Source organism: Micromys minutus, assembly GCF_963924665.1.
Source record: "Micromys minutus genome assembly, chromosome: 18".
Classification (NCBI taxonomy): domain Eukaryota; kingdom Metazoa; phylum Chordata; class Mammalia; order Rodentia; family Muridae; genus Micromys; species Micromys minutus.
In genome coordinates, this window is record NC_137953.1 from 44260300 (window position 1) to 44281230 (window position 20931).

General features: G+C 38.7%; 1 protein-coding gene across 1 annotated transcript in view; it reads right to left on the bottom strand.

Annotated features, from left to right (window-relative positions):
- The window catches only part of AGBL3 (AGBL carboxypeptidase 3), a gene marked incomplete at its 3' end in the record, with an annotated part of 95681 nt that overhangs the window by 23519 nt on the left and 51231 nt on the right, over window positions 1–20931 (bottom strand). The window contains exons 15-16 of the mRNA XM_080931799.1: window positions 3429–3500; window positions 578–623 (exon numbers count right to left, since the gene is read on the bottom strand). Of these exons, the coding sequence (XP_080787925.1) occupies window positions 578–623; window positions 3429–3500 (118 nt within the window). The remainder of the gene's footprint in view (window positions 1–577; window positions 624–3428; window positions 3501–20931) is intronic.

The window sequence follows — 20931 nt, forward strand, 5'->3', positions numbered from 1 at the left end:
TTAGTCCCATGAATAATGTCACAGGAAATAGAGATACAGTAGATTCAGTTCAGAGAAGATTCCAGGCTCGCCTATGTAATCTCTGGCATTCCTTTTCTTGCCTTTCCTAGGCTTTTGGTGCTAATTTTATCCCTGTGTGGCCAATCGTCCACAAACAGGAGAGACAGTAGTAAAAAGCGTGACTGCTTTGCATTCATCCTACAGTGCAATGAACTTGTCAGAAAAATTATTTTTAAAATGAGGAATCAGAGAGTTCAATGATAAGTACAGAAATAAACAGCTTTAGCCAAGATTTTAAATATCATCCATTAAGGACAGTTTGGGGACACTGGAATCGGCTCAGAAGTCTTTAAAGCTGCACCTGTGAGTACTCTTACCCACTATAGCGATGTAGATAGGTAGGTTCTAAAGATAAACTTGATCAACTTTTTTTTTTTATTCTTTGTATTTACATTTTAGATGTTATCCCCTTTCTCCAATGAGTAAACTTATCTCTTACTTTAATTCAAAATTAAATACTCTAAGACAGAAGAAAAAGAATAATGCAGTTAAGAAAAATCAAGAGCAATTCTCCTACCTGCACCGTGATTTTCGGGAATAAAATCTTTGTTCAGGAATTTTCACTAAAAAAGAAAATATACCATAAAATATCTGAAGTAACATTTTAAGATCAACAAAACAATTTTCTTGACAATTACTTTGTGTAATTTAATGGCTAGATAATTTGGTTAAATAATGTTTTGTTCACACATGAAATATGTGACTACATATTCCTCCTGATAGCATTTTAATAAGATAGTTCCAAAAAAAATAATGAACAGTAGGAATATCTACGTATGACTACCAAGCTGGAAAGTAACCGATGGCTGGGAGTGCAGCCCAGTGGCAGAGGCTCAGCGTCCACTAGGACAAAAAGAAAGTTTACAAAAGGAAGCAGCAGCAAGGATACAGGAAGCAAGACTTGATCATGAATTCCAGTCCTGTGAGTGATAGCTCCACGAGAGAGGCAGATACAGGAGGATTACAGTTAAAGGCTGGCTTGGGTCCTTAGTCAGCCGAGGTTCAAGATTGTAAAAAAGAGGAAGAAAGGAGGAGGAAGGAGAGGAAGAAACAACAGCTAACATTAGCAAAAAGCAAAACAACCCCCACAACTTGTGAGGGATGTTTCCATACACACCGATGTGGCCAGCACTTTAGAGGGCTGATTTGGGATGCAAAGTATCAGATCAGAGTAAAGTACAAGATATAATAAATAACTATTATATACATATTTTAATATAAAAACTGGAGCCTAAACTATATATCAATATATGTTTTTGTCATTATAGATATCATATTATTGAAGAAAAAAATAATAGAACTAGTTGACAGTAACAATCATAATTAATAGCAAAACAAGTTAAGTAGGATATAGTGATAAAATTACTTTTATTATAATGCTCTCCAATGCAGACTTTAACCCTTTTTTAAGAGCTGTACCGTCTCATATGGTTAGCTCAGGCTAACTTCAAACTCTCCATGTACAAGACCAGCAGGTAATATGCTCATGTAATATGCAAGTGATTTCACCACTTGCTATTTTGACTGAACATTTTTGTTTTGGGGAAAGGTGAAAATATTTTCAGTTTATTTAGTTCTTGTTTGTCTAATCCCAGATTCTTGAGATTCATTCTAGCTATGTGCTTTTAATTTTACCTCATTTTCTTTAGGATGCCTCTGTCAACTTAACAGGCATAGGAAGACATACCGGGTGTAAGAACAAAGGGTTTATTCAGGTCAAAGTGAGGATGGCCACTGGGGACATAGCATAGCAGTCCAGAGTAAGTGCTTCGAGGTTTTGCAAATGATGGCTATATTTATAGCTCTAAGCTGCATGAAAGGTGAAAAGTATTTCCTCTGCTGGCTACCTTAAACTATCTTATAGGAAGTGTATTGGGCATGTCTCACTCTCTGGGTAGTGTGGGGGAAGGGTCCATCATACAAAATGTCAGTAGTACATGATAAACAATGTTTTGGGAAGGGGTACTTGTTTTTGAACAGAGTTCAGAGGTTTAACTGTGGATGCATGTGAGAGCAGATCTGTCACCCAGTCTACTTCAGTGCCCAAACCAATTCTATATTTTTGTCTTCCTTGACATGTAACCTGGAATTAGATTCTACATGTTGTGCTATGTCTTCTATTGTGTGTTACCATGTCTTCTAGTGTGTGTGTGTGTGTGTGTGTGTGTGTGTGTGTGTGTAGAAGTCAGAGGCTGATGTCCTGTCTTCCTTGATTGTTCTGTTTCTTATATATGGAGACAAAAAAGGTTTCTCACATTCCTATTTCATCTACTCAATCCAGCCAGCTTACTGGGGAGACGCCACTTCTGCCCTCAGAACAATCATATACACCTGTGCTCTATATTTGGACAACCATCTCCATAACTAGTTAGATAGAACCCCTTTTTGTCACTAAAACAACATAGTCATCTAGCCTTCTCCCTTTAGGGAGTCATGGGTCAAGCTGGCACTGAGATCTTTTCAAGATCTTTGACAGAAAACTGCTTCACAATAGTTGCTTCATTGCTGAAACTCTGTAGCAACAGGATGAGTTGTATTGCAGTTAATAATACTAAGTGTAGTCAAAGTTGTATGAGCCCGCCATTAGGCTAAGACTAGAGTACTCTCCAAGTTTTTCTATGCCTTAGGGTTTGATGAGATGTAAATGCAAACATTAGATAATGAGGTAAAATATTCTGTTCTCTTTTTGGTGGTATAAAACTATAAGAAACAGATTCATGTCAACCAACAGTCATGAATGACATGGCCCTATCCCTCCTATCCTCCTTTCTTGAGCTGTTGGCTACTGATTACTTCTGGAAGGTGAGCCACTGAGTCATGATCTTCATTTGTGTATCCAATGGCAATCCAACCAATCTCCAATGGATAGTTGTAAATCTAGTCACAAAGGCAGCCCCAGTTAACTTTAATGAGTTACAAAACAAAAAGACATGAATGCAAGAAAGAGGAAGGAGGACTGGGTACTGGGAGGGAGATAAGAGCAAGCGTAGGTGCTGGTGTGTGTGTGTGTGTGTGTGTGTGTGTGTGTGTGTGTCTGTGTGTGAAATGACAGTTAATACAAAAGAAGTTCATGTATAAAGAATTTAATTTCAGTTGGCTTTTTCTATACATTTCTGGATCTGGAAAAAAGCAAAAAAATTATACTACTGAATTTCTGGTAAGGTGAATTGGCACCATAAACATAAAAGAGAAAATAGGTGCTGGAAGTAATATATATTCAGTACCATAAGCATAATTTTATCTCCCTCTTTTATCTCTTTTTATTAGACCATCTTATTCTTTAAAACGGAGTTTGATCAGATAAAGATGCTTGTTATTGCATAGATTCAGATTGTAGGTGATCACATTTCTGGGCCCTCTTTACTCACCCAAGCCTTGGTTAGTCAATGATCTTTGGAAACAGCGAGCCATGTAAACACCTGGTGCAATTGCCCTTGGATCTAGAGAAGATGGTAAAGGGCCATAACAAACGGAAAGAAATGGTTATTTATAGTTCAAAGTTTGTATCTTCTTTCAAAGCGAAAAGTGCAAATACTGTGTGAATAGTAGTTTAACTCAATGAAATTAACACCTGAAATCTTCAAATATCATTTGTTTGTTGTATTTTAAGTATTTATACATTTGGAACAAGAATTGCTTCTTTAGGAATTTATTAGAAAGAAACAAGAATATATACATAAATGGATATATTTTCATGTTGTTTGCAATAAAGGAAAGTTAGAAAAAATTAAACAGTGGACCTACCTATACAAATTAAGATTTTTTTTATAAAGAAAAAAATTTTGCTGCCATTGATTCACATGTAAAAATGTTTATAAAATAGTCTTAATATTAAATGAAAAAGAAATGTAAAATAACACAATTATATCATTCATTAACATGTGAAGTCTGTAGTTGAGAAATGAGCATAATTGTGGCTTCGAAGAATGAGTTGGGTAGTGCTCCCCCTGTTTCTATTTGATGGAATAGTTTGGAGAGTTGTGGTATTATGTCTTCTATGAAGGTCTGATAGAATTCTGCATTAAACCCATCAAGTCCTGGGCTTTTTTTTTTTTTTTTTTGGTTGGGGGGCTTTTGATGACTGCTTCTATTTCTTTAGGGGTTATTGGGTTATTTAGATTGTCTATCTGATCCTGATTTAACTCTGGTGCCTAATATCTCTCTAGAAAATTGTCCATTTCCTCTAGATTTTCTAGTTTTATTGAGTATAGGCTTTTGTAGTAGAATCTGATGATTTCTTGAATTTCTTCAGTTTCTGTTGTTATGTCTCCGCTTTCATTTCTGATTTTGTTAATTTAGAAACTCTCTCTGTGCCCTCTAGTTAGTCTGGCTTAGAGTTTATCAATCTTTTTGATTTTCTCAAAGAATCAGCTCTTGGTTTTGTTGATTCTTTCCATAGTTCTTTTTGTTTCAACTTGGTTGATTTTAGCTCTGAGTTTGATTATTTCCTGCCTTCTACTCCTCTTGGGTGTATTTTCTTCTTTTTGTTTTAGAGCTTTCAGGTATGTTGTTAAGGTGTTAGTGAATGCTCTCTCCAGTTTCATTTTGGCAAACCGCAGAGCTATGAGTTTTTTCTCTTAGCACTGCTTTCATTGCATTTCATAACTTTGGGTATGTTGTACATTAATTTTCATTAAATTCTACAAAGTCTTTGATTTCTTTCTATATTTCTTCCTTGACCAAGCTATCACTGAGTAGGACATTGTTCATGTGTATGTGGGCTTTTTGTTGTTTTTGTCATTATTGAAGACCAGCCTTAGTCCGTGGTGATATGATAGGATGCATGGGATTATTTTCATGTTCTTGTATCTGTTGAGGCCTGTTTTGTGACCAACTATATGGTCAATTTTTGGAGAAGGTGCCATGAGGTGCTGAGAAGAAAATATATTTTAAAGAAATAGAAGCAGTCATCAAAAGTATCTCAAAAAACAAACAAACAACAACAACAACAACAACAAACCCAAGACCAGATGTGTTTAGTATAGAATTCTATCAGACCTTCATACAAGACCTAATACCAATATTCTCCAAACAATTTAGTAAAATAGAAACAAAAGGAACACTACCCAACTCGTTCTTTGAAGCCACAATTATGCTCACACCTAAACCACACAAAGATCCTACAAATAAAGAAATTTAGACCAATTTCCCTCATGAACATTGATGCAAAAATAATAAAATTCTTGTAAACCGAATCCAAGAACACATCAAAATGATCATTCACCATGATCAAGGAGGCTTCATCTCAGGGATGAAAGGATGGTTCAATATACAGAAATGCATCAATGTCATACACTATATTAAAAAAAAAACTCAAAGGAAAAAAAAAACCCCACATGATCGTCTATCTAGATCCTGAGAAAGCATATGAAAAAATTCAACACCCCTTCATGTTAAAAGTTTTAGAAAGGTCAGGAATTAAAGGCTCATACTTAAACATAGTAAAAGCAACATACAGCAAACCAGTAGCCAGCATCAAACTAAATGGCAAGAAGCTTGAAGCAATCCCACTAAAATCAGGGACTAGACAAGTCTGCCCACTCTCTCCTTACATATTCAATATAGTACTGGAAGTACTTATCCAGAGCCACCAGACAGCAGAAACAGGTCAAAGGGATACAAATTGGAAAGGAAGAAGTAAAAATATCACCATTTGCAGATGATATTATAGTATACTTAAGTAACCCAAAAAATTCCACCAGAGAACTTTCACAGCTGATAAACAACTTCAGCAATGTGGCTGGATATAAAATTAACTCAAACAAATCAGTAGACTTCCTCTACTCGAAGGACAAACAGGTTGAGAAAGAAATTAGAGAACTGACACCCTTAACAATAGTCACAAAGACTATAAAATACCTGGGGGTGACCCTAACCAAGCAAGTGAAAGATCTGTATGACAAGAACTTCAAGTCTCTGAAGAAGAAAATTGAAGAAGACCTCAGAAGATGGAAAGATCTCTGATGCTCATGGATTGGAAGGATCAACATAGTAAAAATGGCCATCGTGCCTAAGGCAATCTACATATTCAAGGTAATCCCCATCAAGATTTCAACTCCATTCTTCATAGAGTTAGAAAGAACAATTTGCAAATTCATTTGTAATAATAAAAAACCCAGGATAGCAAACAACCATTCTCAACAATAAAACAGCTTCTGGGAGAATCACCATCCCTGACCTCAAGCTACATTACAGGTCAATTGTGATAAAACAAACAAACAAACAAACAAACAAACAAACAAACAAACAAAAAACCCTGCATGGTATTGGCACTGAGACAGGCAGATAGATCAATGGAATAGAATTGAAAACTCAGAAATGAACCCACACATCTATGGTCATTTGATCTTTGACAAAGGTGCTAAAAACATTCAATGGAAACAGGGCAGCCTCTTCAACAAATGGTGCTGGTTCAACTGGCAGCATGCAGAAGAATGAAAATTGATTCTTTCCTATCTCCTTGTACAAAGCTCAAGTCCAAGTGGATCAAAAGACCTCCACATAAAACCAGGTACACTGAAACTATTAGAAGAGAAAGTAGGGGAAAGCTTAGAATACATAGGCTTAGGAGACCTTTTCTTGAACAGAACATCAGTGACTTATACTCTAAGATCAAGAATCGACAAATGGGACCTCATGCAATTGCAAAGCTTCTGTAAGGCAAAGAACACTGTCAAAAGGACAAAATGGCACCCAACAATTTGGAAAAAGATCTTTACCAATCCCACATCTGATAGAGGTCTAGTATCTAATATATACAAAGAACTCAAGAAGCTAGATCTAGAGAATCAAATAATCCCATTTAAAATGGGGTACGGAGCTAAACAAAGAATTCTCAACTGTGGAATTTCAAATGGCTGAGAATCACCTAAATAAAAGCTCAACACCCCTAGTCATCAGGAAAATGCAAACCAAAACAACCCTGAGGTTTCACTTCACACCATTCAGAATGGCTAATATCAAAAACTCAGGTGACAGTAGATGCTGGCATGGATGTGGAGAAAGAGGAACACTCCTCCATTGTTGGTGAGACTGTAAACTGGTACAACCACTCTGGAAATCAGTCTGGTGGTTCCTCAGAAAATTGGACATAGAACTACCTGAAGACCAAGCTGTACCACTCTTGGGCATATACCCAAAAGAAGCTCCAACATCTAACAAGGACACATGTTCCACCATGTTCATAGCAGCCTTATTTATAATAGCCAGAGCTGGAAAGAATCCAGATGTCCTTCAACAGAGGAATGGATACAGAAATTGTGGTACAACTCTAGAAATCAGTCTGTTGATTCCTCAGAAAATTGGACATAGTACTACCTGAAGACCCAGTTATTCCACTTCTGGGCATATATCCCAGAGATGCTCCAACATACAATAAAGACACATACACTACAATGTTCATAGCGGCCTTACTTATAATAGCCAGAAGCTGGAAAGAACCCAGATGTACTTCAGTAGATGAATGGATACAAAAATTATGGTATATTTACACGATAGAGTACTACTCAGCTATCAGAAACAATGACTTTATGAAATTCCTAAGAAAATGGATTCATCTAGAGAATATCATCCTGAGTGAGGTAACCCAGTCACAGAAGAACAGACATAATATGCAGTCACTGATAATTGGATACTAACCCCAGAAAGCTCTGAACACCCCCAGAAACAACTCACAGACTATATGAAGCTCAAGAAAAACAAAGGCCAAAAAAAAAAAAAAAAATGAAAGCCTCTGTCCTTCTTAGGAAAAAAAAAAAGTATAGCACCCTCTCAGAATGTGGTACAGCTGGACCTTAAATCATTAATAATCCAAGAGGTAAGATAATAGCCTGTGGCAATTTTTGGTATTCAGAGATCATTATGCTTAATCTATACCCAATAAGAAATCTGTTTTCATGTTACGTTCTGTCCTACATGTACTTCATGCTTATGGTAACTAGTGGGATTTCTATGCATGCTATCAAACTTCTAAAAGAATTAAGTACTAACAAAATATTAATATGTTGTGCCAAAATACAAAAAATCTGTATATGTATCACTCTTTTTTTTTTAAAAAAAATAAAGTTGTAAGAAAAAAAAAACAAACAAAAAAGCCAAGGGTTACCGTGTTAAAAAAAAAAAAAAAAGAAAAAACATTGACACAACAGTCAAAGAAAATGCAAAATAATGAAAAGAGATCACTGACCCAAAACATCCATAGAATTAAAAAAAAAAAAAAGAAATTGTGGTACATATACACAATGGAGTACTACTCAGTTATCAAAAACAATGACTTCACGAAATTCCTAGGCAAATGGATGGAACTTGAAGCTATCATCCTGAGTGAGGTAACCCAGTCACAAAAGAAGACACATAGTATGCACTTATAAGTGGATACTAGCATAACAATCTCGGAATATCACAGGGAATCACCCACAGAACTTATGAAGCTCAAAGAAAAGAAAGACTAGAACGTGGATGCCTCAGTCTTTCTTAGAAGGAAGAACAAAACTCTCATGGGACGGAATAAAGGGACAAATAGAGGAACAGGGATTGGAGAAAAGATCATCCCAATACTGCCTCACCTGGGAATCTACCCATATGCAGGCAGTAAACCCAAGCGCTATTGCTGATGCCAATTAGTGCTTACTGGCAAAAACCTGATATGGAAGCCTCCTCAGAACCTCTGCCAGAGCCATACTGATACAGAGGAGGATTCTTGCAGCCAACCCTCAGACTGAACATGAGGACCCCAATGAAGGAGCTAGAGAAAGGACTGAAGGAGGTGACAGGGTCTGCAACCTCATGGGAAGAACAAAATTATCAACTATCCAAACCCACCACAGCTCCCAGGGACAAAAACACCAACCAATGAGTTCGAATGGAAAGACCTCGCCATGGCCTGAGGTACATATGCAGCAGAGGACAGCATTTTTTGACATCAATGGGAGGAGAGGCCTTTGGTCCAGTGAAGGCTCATTTTCCCAGTGTGGGGGAATGCCAAGGTGCTGAGGTGGGAGAGGGAGGTTGGGAGAGGGAGCACCTTTATGGAGGCAATGGGAGGGGGAGGGGGGATGGGGTTGTGGGTAAGGGATAACATCTTAAATGCAGAGAATTAAAAATTTTTTTTGGGGGGGGAAACATGTGAAATCTGTGTACAGACAGAAAATTTTTTAAAATATTATTTTACTTTCTTTATATTTCTAAAAGTCCTTGTGTGTTAGTCTGTGCGCACATGTATGTGGGCATTGGACGTGCTATAATGCGTGTGTGGTGGACAGAGTCAATAGCTGACTTCCATATGAAGCATCTCCCATCTTCTTCTCCTATCTTACCCTAGGCATGCTGTAATTACAGATGTGTTCCTGGTTCTGGTTGTCATGGATTCTGATACTCCAAACTCAGGCTCTCAAGTTTGTGCAGCAAACATGCTATTCACTGAAGCTGTCTTCCCAGCCCCCTTTGTGTTTATCTTTATTTCTAATTTCTGACATTTAAAACAAAAATTATATTAAAAGGGTTTCTGTATTCTTTGGTGATCAGTATCAGAATGACTAATTTAAAGTTCTAGTGAAATGAATCTTAAGTATAATAGAGTGCTCTCCTGTTCTTGGTACAGATTTTATCTTTCTATGTTTAGCTTCCTATTTTTCTATTTCACAGACTGAATGAATTTATGCACTCATGTACATATACATTTTAATTAGGTTACCTTAAATACTTTTGGGGTGGTATAAATTTATCAAAATTAGCACACATATACATATAATTAAATAATTATTTTTTGTAAATTATCACATGATTGGCATACATTGCATAAAGTACATATCTATATGCATATATGTGTATTTATTATACATTTTGTGATTTTTCTTCAGGGAACTTTCAGAATAAGGTAATAGAAGTTAAACATCTGCAATTCTAGGTCTGTTACAGACATGTCAGCTCTGCAGAAGCAGTAGATAAATGTTGCAGATTTAATCTTTTCTGGGATTACACTATATTAAGTTATGAATAGAGGGGACAGTTTTAAAAACATTAAACCCCTATATTCTATTTGATAGCAACCTTCCAAAACCCTAAGAGAGTGACTTAAATGTGTGAACTAATTGTCTACTCTTGTCACTACTCCCTTGGGACATGGGGCAGGTCACACTATGTCACCTGCAACACTGGCTTGCTTACTTGCTTTTCTTTACCTGTTCAAAGATGAGCTCTGGCCTGCCCCCTACTCCCCAGCACTGCTCATCTCCCAGGATCCCGGTTCTAAGGAGACACAGGTGAGACTACTGACTCAATCCTCATACCTACTGACCAATGGACGAGTCATTGAGACAGAAACTAACCAGAGACACAGTGAAACTAAGAGAAGTTATGAGCCAAATGGATTTAACAGATGCCTACAAAACATTTCACCCCCCAAACAAAAGAATATATCTTACTCTCGGCACCTCACAGAATCTTATCCAAAATTGACCATATAATTGGACACAAAACAAGCCCCAACAGAAAGAAGATTGAAATAATCCCTTGAATTGTATAAGATCACAAAAGACCAAGGCTGGACATCATCAACAACAGAAACAAAAGACATCCCACATATTCATGGACTGTGAATAACTCTACTCAGTGATAACTTTGTCAGGGAAGAAAGAAAGAAATTAAAGACTGTAGAATTCAATGAAAATGAAGGCATGTTGTACTCAAACTTATGGGATGAAATGAAAGCAGTGTTAAGAGGAAAATTCAAAGCACTAAGTGTCTTCATAAAGAAATTGGAGAGATCTCATACTAGCATCTGAGTGCTATAGAAAAAATGAGGCAAACACACCCAAAACATTAGATGACAGGAAATAGTCAAACTAAGGGATAAAATCAACCATTTAGAAACAAGGAGAACAATAAAAATAATCAACAATACTAAGAGTTGATTCTTTGAGAAAATCAACAAGATAGACAAACCTGTAGCCAAACTGAAAGGCACAGAGATAGTATCTAGATTAACAAAATCAAAAATGAAAAGATAGAAACTGAGTAAATTAAAAAGAAATCATCAGGTGTTATTTCAAAAGCCTATACTCAACAAAACTGGAAAATCTAAACAGAATGTTTGATTTTTTTCTAGGCAAATACCATCACCAAAGCTAAAAGCTAAATCAAGATCAGGTAAACAATCTAAACCATCCCATAACCCCTAATGAAATAGAAGCAGTCATAAAATCCTCCCAACCCAGGGCCAGATGGTTTTAGTGCAGAATTCTACCAGACTTTCACAGAAGAGCTAATACTAATACTCCTCAAACTGTTCCATAAAACAGAAACAGGAACACTACTTAGTTCATTCTAAGAGACTACAGTTACCCTGATACCTAACCCACACAAAGACTCAACAAAGAAAGACAACAACAGACCAATTCACTTATTTACATTGATGCAAACATTTCAATAAAACTCTCACAAACTGAATCAAAACCATCTTTCACTATGATCAAATAGGCTTCATTTCAGGGATGCAAGAATGGTTCAATATATGAAAAGTCATCAATGTAATCCACTGTATAAATAAGCTTAAAGGGAAAAAAATCACATGATCATCTCATTAGATGCTGAAAACACCTTTGACAATCCAACATCTCTTTATGTTAAAAATGTCTTGAAGAGATCATGGATTCAAGGCACATACTTAAAAATAAAAGTAATATACATCAAGCCAATAGCCAACATCAAATTAAATGGAGAGAAACTTGAATCAATCCCACTAAAATCAGGGACAATCCAAGGCTGTCCACTCTCTCCCTATCTATTCAATATAGTACTTAAAGTTCTAGGTAGAGCATTAAGACAACTAAAGGAGATCAAGGGGATACAAGTTGGAAAGGGAGAAGTCAAAGTATTACTATTTGCAGGTGATATGATATTATACATAAGTGACCCTCAAAATCCTACCAGAGAACTCTTACTGCTGATAAACAACTTCAGCAAAGTGGCTGGATATAAAATTAAGTCAAAGGAAAAATCAGTAGCCCTACTTTAAACAAATGATAAATGGGCTGAGAAAGAAAATAATAAAACACCACCTTTTACAATAGCTACAAATAATATAAAATATCTTGGTGTAATTCTAACCAAGCAAAAAAAGACCTGTATGATAAAATCTTCAAGTCCCTGAAGAAAGAATTTGGAGAAGATATCAAAAGATGGAAAGATCTCCTATGCTTATAGATTGAAAAGTATTGAAGGAGCTGAAGGGGTTTGAAACCCCATAGGAAGAACAACAATATCAACCAATCAGACTCCCCAGAGCTCCCAGGGACTAAACCACCATCAGAAGAATACACATGGAGGGACCCATGGCTCCAGCTACATGTGTAGCAGAGGATGGCCTTGTCAGGCATCAATATGGGGAGAGGCCCTTGGTCCTGTGAAGGCTTGATGCCCAGTGTAGGGAAATGACATTGTGTTGAGGTGGGAGTGAGTGGGTAGGAGGGGGAGTAACCTCATAGAGGCAGTGGTGGGGAATCGGAGAGGGAGGAACCAGGAAAGGGGATAACTTTGAAAAGTAAATAAAGGAAATATCCAATAAAATAAACCATAGTGAAAATAGCCATCTTATCAAAAGCAATCTACAGATTCAATTCAATTTCCATCAAAATTTTTTTACAGATCTTGAAAGAGAAATTCTCAACTTCATATGGAAAACACAAAACCCAGGAAAGTCAGAATAATTATGAACAATAAAAGAACTTCTGGAGGTATCTCCATCCCCGACCTCAAGCTAAACTACAGAGCAATAGTGATAGAAACTATCACTATTGTATAGTATAGTATTGGTACGGAAACCGACAGGTTGATCACTGGAATCAAAGACCCAGAAATAAACCCACACAGCTACAGACACTTTATTTTTTTGACAAAGAAGCCAAACCCATACAATTGGGAAAAACAATCTTCAACAAATGGTTCTGGTCTAATTGTTGGTCTATGTGAGTTGTCCTGAAGCTGTTCATATTTTAATGTTAATTCCACTTCCCCAAGAAGGGCTGCCCAGTCACATACTCAATAGGTGATTTCATCTGAACCTTACCATTTTAATTAGTAAAATAAAGGAAAGCCAGTGACTGGGTGGTGTGAGGGAGGTGGAGAAAGGAGAGGTCAGAGCAGGGCAGAGCAGGAGGGGAAAGAGAAACTCCAATACGGATGTCTATAAAGATGAGCTAGATCCAGGTGAGATTGATTGGTGTTAAATAGCTATGAACATTAAGGATTTTATAGGTCTAATATCTCATATAGAAGGGCAGTTTGTGTCTGTCTATTTGATGTAATTTTGTTGTATAGAGGGTTTGTGGATTGAGAATTGAACACATAAACCTGTATGAAAAGATATTGGGCTGTAGAGTTGTGTTTGGATGGGTTTTGGAGTGAACAAACACCCTGGGACTGAAGCAGTAAACAGGTGGTGGAAAACTGCCAAGGGAAGGGAGTTGTGCGGACGGAGAGAGATCCGGGTGGTGGCTTGGACCAGGGGACAGAGGTGCGTGTGGGTCGTACTAAAACCGGGCCTGAGGAGTGAGACCTTGGGGCCAATAAAGAGATGAACCATTTTTGTTTTTTAATATTTACTGCAACAGGTCTGCATGTAGAAGAATGCAAATTGATCCATACTTATCACCCTGCACAAAGGTTAAGTCTAAGTGGATCAAGGTCCTCAACATAATACCAGATACAATGAATTTAATAGAACAAAAAGTGGAAAACGGCCTTAAATGCATTGGAACAGGAGAAAATTTCCTGAATACCAATGGCTCAGGTTCTAAGATCAACAATTGATGGGTGGGATCTCTTTAAACTTAAAAGCTTCTGCAAGGCAAAGGAAACTATCAATAGGACAAAACAGTAGCCTACAGATTGAATAAAAGATCTGCACTACATCCTTACATTCCTTATAGGGCTAATCTCAAAAATATAAAGTATTCAAGAAGTTAGATTCCAAAAAATATAGCCCAATTAAAAAATGGGGTACAGAGTAACAGAGAATTCTTAATAGAGAAATCTCGAATGGAGGAGAAGCACTTAACGAAATGTTCAAAGTTCTTAGTCATCAGGAAAATGAAAATCAAAACAACTATGAAGTTCCATCTTACAGTAATCAGAATGGCTGAAATAAAAGACTCAAGTGACAGCACATGCTGGAGAGGATGTGGAGAAAGAGGAACACTCCTCCATTGCATGAGATGGCTAACTTGTACAGCCTCTCTGGAAATCAATCTGGTGGTTTCTCAGAAGACTGGAAATAGCTCTACCTGAAGACATAGCTATGCCACTCCTGGGCATATAACCAAAAGATGCATCACCATATAATAAGGACATGTGATCCACTATGTTCATAGCAGCCTTATTCATAATAGCCAGATGTCCCTCACCCAAGAATGGATACAGAAAATGTGGCTCATTTACACAATGGAATATTGTTCAGCTATCAAAAACAAGAACATCACGAATTTTGTAGGCAAATGGATGGAACTAGAAAATATATTGGGTTAGATGACTCAAAAGAACATGCATAGCATGTAGTCACTGACAAGTGTATATTAGCCAAAAAGTACAGAACACCCACGATACAACCATTAGACCCAAAGAAGTTAAACAAGAAGGAAGGCCCAAGTGAGGAAGCTTGAACTTCATTTTGAAGGGGAAACAAAATAGTCATGGAAGGTAGAGGGAGGAAGCCAACTGGATGGTAGAGGGGAGGTGGAGGGGAAAAGAGAGGGAGTATCAGATATGGAGCGAGATGACAGAGGCCCATACTCCCAGTAGTATGAATGGAAATATGCAGCTGTTTGGAGACGTGGGGAGCAGGGGAACATCTAGGAAGTCCCAGAGACCCAGAATAAGGGAGGCTCCCAGGACTCAATGCCCATGACCTTAGCTGAAATGCCCATCAGAGGGGATACGGAACCTGAAGAGACCACCTCCTGTAGCTAGAAAGGACCCCCGTGGAGGAGTGGGAACACCAACCTTCCTACAAAACTTTTGACCCCAAATTGATTCTGTCTAAAACAAAAAATGCACGGACAAAAATCAAGCAGAGACTGAAGCACTGGGTGACCAGAGACAGGCCCAACCTGAGATCCATCCCATGGGCAGGAACCAATTCCTCACGCTATTACTGATGCTATGTTGTACCTGCAGATGGGATTCTGGCATGGTTGTCCTCTGAAAGCCTCTACCCAGCAGCTGACTGAGACAGATGCAGATAGTCACAGCCAAGCATGGGAGAGAGGCCAGGGACTCCTATGGAAGAGTTAGGGCAAGGACGGAAGGAGCTGAAAGAGATGGCAACCCACAGGAAGACCAACAGTGTCAACTATGCTGGGCCCATGGGAGTTCCTAGAGACTGAGCCACCAACCAAAGAGCATACACAGGTTAGTCCAAGGCTCTGCATATATGTAGCAGAGGGCTGCCTTGTCTGGTCAAAGTGGGAAAGGATGTGCCTAATCCCATAGAGACTTTATGCCCCAGGGAGGGGGGTACCCCCTTAGAGGTGAAGGAGGGTGGAATGGAGGAAAGAACTCTGTGAGGGGGGAATGGGGAGTGGAGCAGCATTTGGAATGTAAATAAATAAAATAATTAATTAATAAAAAAGAAAAAAGAGATATGCTCTTGAAAGGAAGAACTGGTATCATATATCTTTTATAAAAATACACTTACGGTACAGGCTGAGCAACTGGTGAGTGGGAGACCTAGGCTGCGGGGGAGCAGAGGGACCTCTGCGGAGTGCACACGAAAGGGCACCCCCTGCCCTGATCTGCCCTGTCCTCCCCGATCCAGTAACCGGGAACAGATCTTAGGAACTTCTGTTCCCACCCGGAGAGGACTTCAGGTCGCAGAGCAGAGCCTGGCCCAACCACCAGCCGGAAAGGCGGCTCCAGCCAGAAAGGCGGCCCGTACAGGCTGAGCTACTGAGACCTGGAACAGATCTTAGGAACTTCTGTTCCCACCCGGAGAGGACTTCAGGTCGCAGAGCAGAGCCTGGCCCAACCACCAGTCGGAAAGGCGGCTCCAGCCAGAAAGGCGGCTCATACAGGCTGAGCAACTGGTGAGTGGGAGACCTAGGCTGCGGGGGAGCAGAGGGATCTCTGCGGAGTGCACACGGAAAGGGCACCCCCTGCCCTGACCTGCCCTGTCCTCCCCGATCCAGTAACCATGAACAGATCTTAGGAACTTCTGTTCCCACCCGGAGACGACTTCAGGTCGCAGAGCAGAGCCTGGCCCAACCACCAGCCGGAAAGGCGGCTCGTACAGGCTGAGCTACTGTGACCAGGAACAAATCTTAGGAACATCTGTTCCCACCCGGAGGTGACTTCAGTACGCAGAGCAGAGCCTGGCCCAGCTGCCACCCGGAACCTGGGCTGCTGGGGAGTAGAGAGATCTCTGAGGAGTGCACACGGAAAGTGTACCAGGGACACAGACCAGATACAAGGGAAAGGCAAGAACATATCACTGACAACAAAATGGCAAGAGGAAAGAGAAAGAGTATATCCCAAGGAAACCAAGACAATCTAGCAACACCAGAACCCAGCTCTCCGATAGTAGCAAACATAGGAATTCCAAACACTCCAGAGAAAGAAGACACAGACCTGAAAACATGCCTCAAGACGCTGATAGAGTTACTTAAACAAGTAAGGGAGGAAAAGCAAAAAGATTCAGAAGCTTTTAAAGAAGAAACAAGAAAAACACTCAAAGAACTCAAAGAACGAGACGAAAACAGAACCAAGGAAATAAAGGAATGGAAGAGGGAAATTAAAACAGAAATTGACACAATAAAAAAAGCGCTAAAAGAGATAACCCTAGAGTCAGAACACCAAAAAAAGAAATCAGGAGTCACAGAAGCAAGCATTTCCAACAGATTACAAGAGATCGAGGAGAGAATCTCGGGGGCAGAAGACAACATTGCAAACATAGACAAAACAGCCAGAGAAGATGCAAAAAACAAAAAGCTCCTAACCCAAAATGTCCAGGAAATACAAGACACAATGAGAAGACCGAACCTAAGGATAATAGGAATAGAAGAGGGAGAAGAGTATCAACTAAGAGGCACAGTAAATATCTTCAACAAAATCATAGAAGAAAACTTCCCTACCCTCAAGAATGAGATGACCACGAGCATAAAAGAAGCCTTCAGAACTCCAAATAGGTTGGACCAGAAAAGAAATACCTCCCGACACATAATAGTAAAAACATCAAGTGCCCAAAGTAAAGAAAGAATACTAAAAGCAGTAAGGGAAAAAGGTCAGGTAACTTATAAAGGCAGACCAATCAGACTCACACCCGATTTCTCAGCAGAGAGTATGAAAGCTAGAAGAGCCTGGACAGACATCATGCACTCCTTAAGAGAGCACAAGTGCCAGCCCAAGCTGCTATACCCAGCAAAACTATCAATCACCATCGATGGAGAGACAAAGATATTTCAAGACAAATCAAAATTCACACAATATATGACCACAAACCCAGCACTACAACGAATTACAGGTGGAAAACCCAATACAAGGAGGGAAAATACAGCCTAGTAAAAACAAGAAAACTCCTAAACAAGAAAACTAAAAAAAGAAAAAAAACACGGACACAACTCAACCCAAAAAAGCAAAAATGGCAGGATACAGAAACAATTATTCCTTGATATCTATTAACATAAATGGGCTCAACTCCCCAATAAAGAGACACAGACTATCAGACTGGATACATAAACAAAATCCAGCCTTTTGCTGCATACAGGAAACTCATCTCAGAGACAGAGACAGACACTATCTCACAGTAAAAGGGTGGGAAAAAAACTTCCAAGCAAACAGCTCCAAGAAGAAAGCTGGAGTGGCTATTCTAATATCGAATAAAGTAAATTTCCAACCAAAAGTTATCAAAAAAGATAAAGAAGGACACTTTTTACTCATTACCGGGGAAATCTGTCAGGAGGAACTCTCAATCCTTAACATATATGCTCCAAATAAAAAATCACCCACATTCATAAAAGAAACTCTACTAAAGCTCAAAAAATACATTTCACCCCACACAATAATAGTGGGATACTTTAACACCCCACTCTCACCAATGGACAGATCAGGGAAACAAAAACTGAACAAGGACACTGCAAAACTAGCAGAGACTTTGAACCAACTAGAATTAATAGATATATACAGAACATACTATCCTAAAGTAAAAGAATACACCTTCTTCTCACCACCCCATGGCACCTTCTCGAAAATTGACCACATAATTGGACACAGAACGAGCCTTCATCGATATAAGAAGATTGAAATACTCCCATGCATCCTCTCAGATCACCATGGTCTACGGCTGGTCTTTAACAACAACAAAGACAACAAAATGCCCACATACACATGGAAACTAAACAACACTCTGCTAAAGGATAGCAGGGTCAAAGAAGAAATAAAGAAAGAAATTAAGGATTTTCTAGAATTCAACGAAAACGAAAACACAACATACCCAAACCTATGGGATGCAATGAAAGCAGTATTGAGAGGAAAACTCATTGCTCTAAGTGCTTCCAAGAAGAAACTGGAGAGAGCTCACATCAGCAACCTGACAGCACAGCTAAAAGCCCTAGAACAAAAGGAAGCAGATTTACCCAAAAAGAGTAGACGGCAAGAAATAATCAAAATTAGGGCAGAAATAGACCAAATAGAAACAAAAAAAACCATTGAAAAAATCAACAAAACAAAGAGTTGGTTCTTTGAGAAAATCAACAAGATTGATAAACCCCTAGCCAGACTAACTAAAGGGCAAAGAGAGAGTATCCAAATTAACAAAATCAGAAAGGAAAGTGGTGACATAACAACTGAAACTAAGGAAATTCAAGAAATCATCAGATCCTACTACAAAAACTTATACTCCACAAAATTGGAAAATCTGGAGGAAATGGACGAATTCCTAGACAGATACAAGGTACCAAAGTTGAACCAGGACCAAGTAAACCATCTAAATAACCCTATAACACCTAAAGAAATAGAAGAAGTCATCAAAAGCCTCCCAACCAAAAAAAGCCCAGGTCCAGACGGGTTCAGTGCAGAATTTTATCAGACATTTATTGGGGATATAACACCAATATTCACCAAGCTATTCCAAAAGATAGAATCAGATGGAATATTACCCAACTCATTTTTTGAGGCTACAATAACCCTCGTACCTAAGCCACACAAAGACCCTACAAGGAAAGAGAACTTCAGACCAATCTCACTTATGAACATTGATGCAAAAATACTCAACAAAATCCTTGCAAACCGAATCCAAGAACACATCAAAACCATCATTCATCATGACCAAGTAGGCTTCATCCCTGGGATGCAGGGATGGTTTAACATAAGGAAATCCATCAATGTAATCCACCATATAAACAAACTTAAAGACCAAAATCACATGGTCATCTCACTAGACGCTGAGAAAGCATTCGACAAAATCCAACACCCCTTCATGTTAAAAGTCCTGGAAAGAACAGGAATCCAAGGCCCATATTTAAACATAATAAAAGCAATATACAGCAAACCAACAGCCAACATCAAACTTAATGGCGAGAAACTTGAAGCAATCCCACTAAAATCAGGGACTCGACAAGGCTGCCCACTCTCTCCCTACCTATTCAACATAGTACTGGAAGTCCTGGCTGGAGCAATTAGACAGCAAAAGGAGATCAAGGGGATACAAATCGGAAAGGAAGAGATAAAAACATCACTCTTTGCCGATGACATGATAGTGTACTTGAGTGACCCCAAAAATTCCACCAGAGAACTCCTACAGCTGATAAACAAGTTCAGCAAAGTGGCTGGATACAAAATTAACTCAAACAAATCAGTAGCATTCCTATACTCAAAAAACAAACATGTGGAGAAAGAAATTGGGGAAAAGGTACCCTTCACAATCGTTACAAAAACTATGAAATACCTTGGTGTGACTCTAACTAAGGAAGTGAAGGACCTGTATGACAAGAACTTCAAACCTCTGAAGAAAGAAATTGAGGAGGATCTCAGAAAATGGAAAGATCTCCCATGCTCGTGGATTGGAAAGATCAACATCTTAAAAATGGCCATCCTACCAAAAGCAATCTACAGATTCAATGCAATCCCCATCAAAATTCCAACCCAGTTCTTCATGGAATTGGAAAGATCAATGTGCAATTTCATCTGGAATAACAAAAGACCTAGAATAGCGAAAACCATCCTCAACAACAAAAAAACATCAGCGGGAATCACTATCCCTGACCTCAAGCTATATTACAAGGCAATTGTGCTGAAAACTGCATGGTACTGGTACAGAAATAGGCAAGTGGATCAATGGAATAGAATAGAAGATTCAGAAATGAGCCCTCATGTATATGGTCACCTGATTTTTGACAAAGGAGAAGTAAACATTCAATGGAAAAAGGACAGCCTATTCAACAAATGGTGCTGGTCCAACTGGCACTCAACATGCAAAAGAATGAAAATAGACCCGTTCTTATCTCCTTGTACAAAGCTCAAGTGTAAGTGGATTAAAGATCTCCACATTAAACCTGATACACTGGAATTATTAGATGAGAAAGTAGGGAAAACCTTAAAACACATAGGCACAGGAGAAAATTTCCTAAACAAAACACCAATGGCTCAAGCTCTAAGGTCAAAGATTAACAAATGGGACTTAATGAGATTGCAAAGTTTCTGTAAGGCTAAGGACATCGTCAAGAAAACAAAACGGCAACCAACAGAATGGGAAAAGATCTTTACCAACACCACATCAGATAGAGGCCTAATATCTAAGGTGTACAAGGAACTCAAAAAGCTCGACACCAGAGAATCAAATAACCCTATTAAAAAATGGGGTACAGAGCTAAACAAATCTTTTTCAGT